This window comes from Ambystoma mexicanum, chromosome 2p (genome assembly GCF_040938575.1).
Source record: "Ambystoma mexicanum isolate Mex_15411 chromosome 2p, UKY_AmexF1_1, whole genome shotgun sequence".
Taxonomy (NCBI): domain Eukaryota; kingdom Metazoa; phylum Chordata; class Amphibia; order Caudata; family Ambystomatidae; genus Ambystoma; species Ambystoma mexicanum.
Window position 1 is genome coordinate 579,702,983 of NC_090923.1, and position 9,893 is coordinate 579,712,875.

At 44.0% G+C, this 9,893-nt stretch overlaps 1 protein-coding gene across 3 annotated transcripts in view; it reads left to right on the forward strand.

The window, feature by feature from the left end:
* Positions 1-9,063, forward strand: part of LOC138566577 (galactosylgalactosylxylosylprotein 3-beta-glucuronosyltransferase 1-like) — a 327,890-nt gene extending 318,827 nt beyond the window's left edge. For all 3 annotated transcript variants that reach the window (XM_069644076.1, XM_069644077.1, XM_069644078.1), the window contains exon 5: positions 8,530-9,063. In XM_069644076.1, coding sequence (XP_069500177.1) covers positions 8,530-8,610 — 81 coding nt within the window. In that variant the 3' untranslated portion in view covers positions 8,611-9,063. The remainder of the gene's footprint in view (positions 1-8,529) is intronic.
* The last annotated feature ends 830 nt before the right edge of the window (positions 9,064-9,893 follow it).

Below are 9,893 nucleotides of genomic sequence, written 5' to 3' on the forward strand. Positions count from 1 at the left end.
GATTGTCCTTCTTGCTTCAACTCCAACGAACTTCATACAAGCAGTGACATTTATACTCAAAAGTTAACATGCAATTCTATTGGTTAGAAAAAGGTAACTTTAACATAGGTACTATATCTGTATATGGTAACGGAGTGAGGGGACTGGGTAAACACTGTCATGTGGGCGTCGAAGCCGTTCCTTCAAAAATGACTACTATAGACGTCACTAAAAGTACAACGTCCCATTGATTCTACTAACTATAGGACCCTAGATTATTTGCTCCATTGTGATTGGGTTGGCATCAACCCCATGCATAAATATCCACTTTGCTTAGCAGCATGCAGAATGGTCAGCCAGCTGCAGAGTACCTCCCGATTCACCCGGCCTTCCTTCAATCAATCATCACTTTAATGGCTATGTGTCAATTAGTTCACTGTGGTTGGCCTCGAAACTGCATTTTCTGTCTGGAAAAGTTCTGATATCTTGTCTGGGCGGATGCCAAGCGTAGGTGTGAACCTGTGCTCCTTCTCACTCAGCTGGTCACGTGCTACCCACACCGTGAATTTGTCTAGTTTCTCTCAATTTCTGAATTTAATTTTTATTCAGCTTGCCACCTGCCTATGCCTTCTTATCTCGACCCTTCGAAGACAGGATATTCTGTTCTTAAGTTTCAATTATATGTAGCTACTGTTCGTTCCTTCTATTTGTATGACCTTTTCACTCCTGGCACGAGTTGCATCTGCTGAGTCTCGATTCAGCCGTCTCTTCTCGTTTTGCTTAGAATATGAATCTTGTCTTGTATGCCCTCTTGTAACCTGAGTTGATTCTGCTTTTCGTGCAAAGTGGAATTACACTTATAATACTGTGCTACGTTTTGAGGTAGATTATGTATAATGGCGCTTGCCGCGCTATTCTTCTACTTAGCATAGCAAGCTGCACTGTTTTCTTAGCTTTCTTGCGGTTACAAGCATATGTACAGGTGGTAGCTGGTTGAATATCTTCATCCTACTTACAGCTTAAGCTTCTTTGTATTTCAACATCGTTCTCCCCTTTTAGGTTCACAATATCTTTATTCATGGTGTTTCGTCTCTGTGTGTCATTCTCGGGTCGTCACTTCTTCTATCTGTGAGTCTGTCCGGGCCTTCGTGACGTCACCATTCGTCTTCCATTAAGGCCTTTTTGGTTTCTTCGGGGACAGTACTGAGGCAATCTTCATTTCGTACCATTTGCTGGTCGGGTTTTCTTAATGGATACCTTACTGTCCATGGTTTTCTGGGTATTGGGACTTCAATGGGTGTTGCTCTTCTGATAGGTACTGGGCAAAGCCCTACAGCGGCTCTCTGCTGGTTTATTTGCTCATCATACGTCACATATTTTGGTGTAAACATTCCTGGTACTTCAAAATGGGCGACTGGAGTGCAGGCTTTATTTGGGACCTCCTCTGCACAAGGATAGCACGGGGCCTTTGCGCCGTATTTGACATTTCACTGGCTTTTTCCAGTGCAAAGGGCGGTGTTGGGGGAATAACTGGCACTGCTGGATGTTCACTGCGCCATGGCTGGTAATGGCACGGGAAATACATGAATACGCGGTGCGTGAAAATGCTGTTTTGCGCTGCGCCTGGTGCACTCGTGGCGCACGCTCCCTCTGTGCTAGGCGCTTCTGCTGCTTCTGCGCTGGATTCCATGAATTGTGCCCTTTGTTTTGGGCTGGGAGGTAGAGGACAGTTTTAAATAGTGATAAACAGTGGGCCAATGAGTGATTATACAATGACAAGTGACCATGCCGGTGCCTGCATGCCAATTACCAATTTCACCTTTCCTCTGGGCACTCTGGCTTTCCGAACACTTGAGCTGTGTCTATGCTTCCAATACATCTGGGAAACATCGAGGAATCAATGTTAAGCAAAGAAGTTTGTGATTATAATTTGCATGTGCGGGAATCGAACAGGGCACCTTCATTGTATTTATTTATTTATTTATTTGTTTTTAATGTATTGGTTATTTATAAGTTGCAAGCAAATGTTGTTTCAAGGCACCACAAGACAAAAAAGATGGGGGGGGAACAGGGAAGAAAACAATAACGGTTCTACTAGGCCTTGTATCATTTGAATTGCGCAAGTGGAGTAACAAGAAGTGCAGGGTGTGGGGAGGGTGTGGGGAAGTGCTGGTCAGGGAGGAAAGGATAATGCTACGGTGGGAGGTAGATGAGGGGCAAGTGGAACTAAAGAAGTGCAGGGGGAGGAGAGGAAGAAGAGGGCCACTGGGTCTATTCAAGTGCAAAGGGGAAGCCAGGTGGGAAAGTGCCAGGGGATGCAGGGAGTGCAGAGGGTGAGGACTACATGCTAAGTGTCAGGGTGGGGTTGGATCAGAATCGGTAAGGAAGCACATCCCACTAGGCTAGTCATGAGAAAGGGGTCTGAGTGGCAAGTACAGGTTAGGGGGGGCAGATAGACACAGTGCTGGGGTAGACTGGGTGAGGAGGGCCTGGTGCATTAGATTGGAATCAGGAGGCACCATGCTGCCAGTCAATGCAGCAGAGGGGGCCTTAGCAGGGGATGGGGAGAGGGAAGGACAAAGAGAAAAGAAGAGTCTTGAGAAGCTTCCGGAACTTATGGACATCCGGCTCAAGCCTGAGAGGGGCCGAGAAGCCATTCCAGAGGGAGGTTCCTGCCGGGAAGAGAGATCTACCCCCACTCTCCACTTGGGGAAGCGTCTGATCTGCAGAGAGTTGGAGCTAGAAGACCGAAGTGCTCTAGCAGGGAGGTATTTAGGGAGAGGTAGTTGGAAATAGCGGGGTCCATGGCCCCAGAAAGCCTTGTGCATGATGCAGAGGGTCTTGAACCTGACCCTCACAGCCATTGGGAGCCAGTGGATAGATTTCAGGGCTGGAGAGATTCAGTCCCTGGGCTTGAGGCCTCGGATAAGTCTTGCAGTCCTATTCTGGATTAGCTGAAGGGGGCGAAGGAAGGATAAAGGCAGATTGAGGAGGAGGGTGTTGCAGTAGTCCAGCTTGGAGAGGACCATACCTCTGGACACATTGAGTTTCTGGAGGAGGCTGAGGAAAGGAAGAATGCCTTAGAGGAGGTGCAGCTGAAAGTGGGCCTTCTTGGCAAGTTCTGCAATGTGAGGCGAAGCGAGAGGAGTCAGAGATGATGCCAAAGCTTTTAGCCTCACAAGAAGCTGAGAGGTGGGGACCCATGGAGGGCAGCCAGAGAGTATGAGGGAAGGAAGAAGCAGGGGTCCCAATGAGAAGGATCTTAGTCTTTGGCATTAAGGCAGAGATTGTTAACAGCACACCATGTCTGAATAGCAGTCAGACAGTCAGGAATGATAGAGGAAGAAGAGGAGGCAGTGGAGGGAAACCTGAAGGAGAGCTGTGTGTCGTCCGCATAACACCGACAGTGAGGAGAGATCATGGAGAACAAGTGGGCAAGAGGGGCAAGGTAGATGGTGAAGAGCCACAACAAGATTATAGAGCCCTGAGGAATGCCTCTGGTGGAGAGTGTGGTGTAGGAGAGAAAAGTGCCCAGTTGAACCTGGGAAGGTCTGTCAGATAGGAAGGAGGCCAACCAGCTAGCGCCATGCCTGTGATGCCAAGAGTATCACAGTGCTGATTTATAAGGGTGGCATGAATGACCGTATCAAATGCAAAGGGAAGATTGAGAAGGATGAGAATGGAAGGAGAGTAGGAATCGAGATTTGAGAGCAAGTCTTTGTGGTTGTTGAGAGCTGTTTCCATGCCACTGGCTGCTGTGAAGACAGACTGGTGGTCGTGGAGACAACCAACAGATTCAGTCTGGTGGATCAGTTGGGATATGACCAGCTTCTCCAAGAGTTTGCCAGGAAGGTGGTAACGCAGAGATCGAGCTGTAGTTAGCCAGGCAGGAGGGGTCGGAAGAAGGCTTTTTAAGATGTGGGTTCACAGGGTAGTGGTTGAGAGGTAGTGGGAAGGAACCAGTGGCAAAGGAGTCATTGCAGAAATCAGCCATGGCTGGAGCAAGTGAGGCAAAGTTGTCCTTGATAGTTCTGAGGAGCAGGGGTGCACCTGTTTGGAGGAGACTTTCATAGAGGGGGCTAGTTTAGAGATCTCATGCAGTGCAAATTGCAAGAAGGAGAATAGTAGGAGGGAAAGGTAGAGGGGGCAAGGCCAGGCCAGAGAGTGGGTGAGAGAGGAGGGAGGGGAGTAGAGGGGAGTGAGAACAGGATGTCCTGAGTTTGGTTGTGAAGTGGGAAGCCAGTGCAGTGCAGAGGGCCAGGGATGGCAGAGGAGAAGTGGAGACTGCAGTAGGATTGGCAAGTTCCTTGCTGATTTTGACCAATTCTGCTGTGTTGTTGGTGGCACCAGAGATGCAAGCTTGGATATGGTTCCACTTTTTAGAGCGGATGGAGAGTCTGTTATGCCAGTCTGTCAATTGATGTGCTTGAAGCTAGCCACTTCCGCAAGTTCAGCAACTCAGCGCTTGTGTTTCAGAGAGGCTAGGTCAGAGTCATACCAGGTGTTGTGTTTGGAGGCAGGCTTCATGCAGATCCTCATGACAGGGGCAAGGATGTCAAGGGTGTTGGAGTTGGATAGGTGAAGGTTAGCATGGGCTGTGTCCATGTGAGAGTCAGTGGCTGGAGTGGGAGGGGGAATGAAAGTGGCGGCAAAAGAAACAACTGACATTTGCTTCATCGGTCGAATGACGGCAAAGGAGACTGGCAAAACAGACAGAGGCTTAAACGGGGGCCCCAAGAGATCCAGATGGGAGGACAGGAGAGGATGGCCAGACCTGGAGAGAAGTGCAGTGAGAGGGTTGGCGATGGGGATATCTGCTGAGATGAGCGCATCCGAGGTGTGTCTGGCTGAGTGTGTCAGACCGGAGGGAAGAATGATGGGGGAAAGAGAGTCACAGAGGATGTGGAAGATTCGAGTGGAGGCATCATGAGAGTCAAGGTGAATATTGAAGTCTCTGAGCAGGAGAAGCTTGGAGGTCTTGCATAGCAAGCAACCTGTATCATTGTTGCATCAAGAATTGAATTTGTGGTCTGCACGATACACACTGATTGCTGCAGTAGGTGCACAAAGCAATTGGGCAATCTTATAAAACAAGGGACCTGCAAAACACAAACACAGAACCACACATGCACACAAAAATATATACACACACACACACACACACACACACACACACACACACACACACACACACACACACACACACACACACACACACACACACACACACACACACACACACACACACACACACACACACACACACACACACACACACACACACACACACACACACACACACACACACACACACACACACACACACACACACACACACACACACACACACACACACACACACACACCTGATACACAAAGAAAAAGTTGTCTTCCACTGAGATTAGAAGGCTGAATAGTTTCTTGTATTCTTTCTTCTCATATTTCATTACAAAGAGGATTTAATCATTGAGAGGTGTGAGCCATCTAAAAGCTAAGATGGGCAGTTAAGACTTTGGTCTTATGATTGGGGTATATTGATACAACACAAATTACGGACTGTGGGTTTGAGGACCACTTTGCTATCTATATAGAATTGATTATCCCTAATTGGCGACTTGTCTCAGATTCAACGCTTCAACTAATAGAGATTGAAAGACCTGGACTCTCCATTAGATGGAATCCGTCTACTTGTAGGAAACCTATCAAGCATATCAGGGAGGATCCTCTTTTTCCATGCAATGGGCAGTATTAAACAGGTGTGTCTATGGAGATGGAGAGGCAAATCAGTAGTTGTATTCACACACATGTAAAGAACATTGCCCGGTGCACCAAGGTGATTCTCACTCCTAAGGAACACAGGCACGCCTTTAATTTACAAATTCACCAACTAAAGATAAACAAAAATGCTAGATTACGACATTTGGTTAAATTGGAATTGGGTTCTGACTTGTACACCATTGAAAAAAATCATATCACTCTTCTATACAAAAATCAGATCAAAGAACTTAGATATGACATTGCTCTTAAAGATAACCAGCGCATGTTGTATAATATCTTAGCACACGACACGCGAACAATCTGGAGTCTTATCAGAACTCTAAATACCCCGATTAAAAATTAGAATGAACCAGCTATTCTAGCCTCCACTTGGGTACACTATATCATTGAGAAATGTGAACTTCCACAAACATTTCGCATGGAACGCACCTGTGATTATTCAGAACTAATTCTTGAGTGTTGACCTTGATCTATGGAGGATATTGTGGATGCTATAGATAAATTAAAGGATTGCAAAGCATCTGACCCTGATGGGATCCCCCCTGTCTAATAAAAATTGACCTGTATTTATGGGCATGCATCCTAAAAATCAAATTTGACATTACTTTGCCACCAAACAAATTCCACGCTCTTGGTGTTCAGCAATTATTGTTCTCATTTATAAAAAAGGCAACATTAACGATCCATCGAACTTCAGACCAATTGCGCTAACCGATGCCTCCTCCAAGGTCTTTTCCCAATCAATCCTAAAAGAATTACAGGACTTTCTTTACAATGAAAATATCCTGTCTAAATTTCAAATAGGGTTCCGGAAATCTATGGGTTGTCCACTGAAGGCTACTATTTTTTCTCGTTTGCAGTGTCAAACAAAACAAAAGGATGTAGGGTCAATATATATGGCGGCACTCGATTTGAGTGAAGCATTTGACACTGTGATAAGAGAAATGTTGTGGAATAAAATGATCCGAATTGGCATCCCGGTGCATTTAGTAGCATTAAATGCACTACTGCACTCAAGGACCAATTACATAGTCCGTCTGAATAAACTTGGTACACTAACAGAACCTATCCAAACTGAAGTTGGGTTAAAACAGGGCTGCTCTTTAGCAGCGTTATTATTCAATCTGTACCTCTCTGATCTTGATTGGTATTGGAAGTATTTAACAACGTATCCTGCATGTTTTAGTTTTGCAGATGATCTGCTATTGTTGGACAGAACTCCGTTTAGATTGCAGAACAAATTTAATTATTTTTATGAATTTGCTGAATCCCTTAACTTGAACGTAAACCAGGCAAAATCACAGAGTATCATTTTCTCTGATGGGAAGAAAAAAATACAAAAATGTAATTGGTCTATTGGTATGGTGGATCTTCAAGTTTTGAAGGGAATCAGATATTTGGGATACACCTTAACTGATCAGAACTCAAAGAAATGGTGGAATGAGTTGCTATGTGAAAAAATAAAGTCTTTGACTGCCCAGATGTGTATCATTTATCGAAAATACTGCACCTTTTCTATACTCCCAATTGTATATTTTGACATTTGTACTGCAGAGATTGATGACCTGTTAGACATTGCTCAGGGAAAATTATGGAAAAAGGTGTTAGAGCTGGCAAATTCAATCCCTAATGATATATTTTTCGGCATTAAATAGGACTTTTACCACTCTCAGCCAAACGAAATTGGAGGTTGTTGAATAATTACAGTAAGAGGATATCTCCTCCGAAAAACTTGCTCTATGAGGACTTGAATACCATGATTACCTCAGGGTTGTTACCCTCTTTATCTAAATTCGTAAAAAAAATTGATGAAATCTTACAATTAATTGTTGTATCTAAAGAAGATCTTACAGCCTGCTTACCCTCCAACAAGCGAAAGGCGCAGCGTTTCGGGACAGAAGAAAATGCTTTTAGTGCCCCGGTCACGTACATAATGTGGGCCGGGGTACTAATAGCAATATCACCCTCGCGGCGGGGGCATTACCGACTCAGGAAATGCCCCGGGGCCTTCGGTAAGGCCCTCACTTCGCTCGGGGAGTATACCTATGGGCCCCGGGGCATTACCTGAGTCGGTAATGCCCCCGCCGCTCGGGTCAGATTGCTTAATTAAAATGGCAGTATTGACCAAAGTGGAATTACTACATGTGGTAAATCTGCATATCCCATTAAGTCCAAAGGGACTTCAAAATAGGGAATAACTCCATCCCCAAATGATGCGCCAAATTACCTAGGCAGGCACAGTAATTTTGTGTTGGTGGTAATGCTGAAATACTGAAAATAAGAAGCTGTGCAAACAGGACGAGTTTCTGACTCTGTTCTTCTCTCTGAGAAGTCTGCTAGCGATCTAAAAAGGGGAGCCATGCTACTCTGTGCCTATTCCTGGTAGCCATATAATAGCCAGTAGCCACCCAGAATCCATGTCTCTAGTATGAACTAATAGCCCAGTTTGCAAACCTATGTATTGTCTGCCAGATAAATCAGTTAGTTAAGTGTTCATTCTGTAATCTGTGTGCATCTATCAATGTATTGTTTTAAATGAGAACAATTAAACTTCAATCGTAACATCTGTTATGTACAACATTACAGAAGAGCACAGAAGTCAGCAGCAAGACCACACGATTGTCAATATATTCGTTAACAATGTCATGTGATTAGTTCAATAAAACATCTAGTTTAAAAAACAGATTTCATCAGAGCAATATTAGTTTACTATCATTATTTAATAGACACATATATTTTACTTGATTAAATGCTCTTTTTTTCCTTTTACAGATCTTGGTTTGGCATACAAAGACAGAAAAACCAATTCTAGCATTGGAAAATGGAAACACCGACCGCAACATGGAAGTTTAAAGAAAGAAACTGGAGAATACAACAAACAAGTAATGAATTAAGTGCTTGGTGATGCTTCCGAAAGAAACATTTTTTGACCCATGGCTCTCTAAAATGCTGGAAAAAGTGGCATCCGCACAGCTACAACTTTATGTGGATACAAATTCGATCTTGAATCAATTGCTTATCATGGGACTGAAACAGCCCTTTTTAATGTTGGAGATGACATTCCTCAGTAAGCAGCTAAAGGGGCATGACCTTATTGGTTATGCTTGATTTATTGGTGGCCTTCGACAAAGTCAACCTTTATATATTAACCGATTCAAACTAACTGCACGCTGTTCAAATCATACTCTAAAGTGGTTCAGATCTTTTCTTTTGGAAATAACTCAGCAGGTGAAATTTAGTCCAATTCTTGTCCTGTGTGGATTCAATAAAGTATGGTGTGCCTCAGGGTTCCCCTCTTTCACCTCAGCTCTTTAATATATACGTCAAACCTTTATGTGTGATTTTCTCTAAATACAATTTACACTACACCACTTGCGCAGACAACACTCAAGTCTACTTAACTGTAGACAATCCCATGACTAACCTCCTGGACACTGACCTCCTGCCTCAATATGGTTAAAAACTGAATGTGACATAATGCTCTCCCATTAAATCCTAACAATTTGGGGGTCATTTTGTTAGGTCCACAACACAAACATGTCCCCTCCTATTCAACGTCCCTATGTCTTTCGTGCCTAAAGTAAAAAATGTGTGCTTTTATTGGTCACATGATTTGAACTTAAATTCCCAAATTAACTCTTTAGCAAAATACTCTTTTCTAACATTATCGCTTCTTCTATGAGCCCTTCCTTTTTTAGAAAAAAAATTGTGCATATATTAGTTGGTTCTTTTATCAACTCGAAGATAGACTATTGTAATTCCCTCTACCTAGGGATCCCAGACTATCTAAGTGAACGTCTACAAAAAATCCAAAATGCACCTATTCGCTTGATTTATTGGCTCTCACCATCAGATTAGATCTATTATCAACATACTTTACATTGGCTCCCTGTTAGAGCAAAGATTACATTTATGGTTCTATGCCTTATTTTTTAAATGGTCCCTCCCCACTTGGAAAAGAATATGGACCCATACCTTCCTACGAGAGCCCTGAGTTTTGGTGATTCCAAAATCCAAGTTTAAACATTGAGGCTGTCAAACTCTGAAGTAACTCCCTACCCCTCCTCCTCACCTGAGAGATCCGTGGAACCGTCTTGGTACCCTGTTTTCTTCTTCAGTCTCTCTTGCCTCTCTGT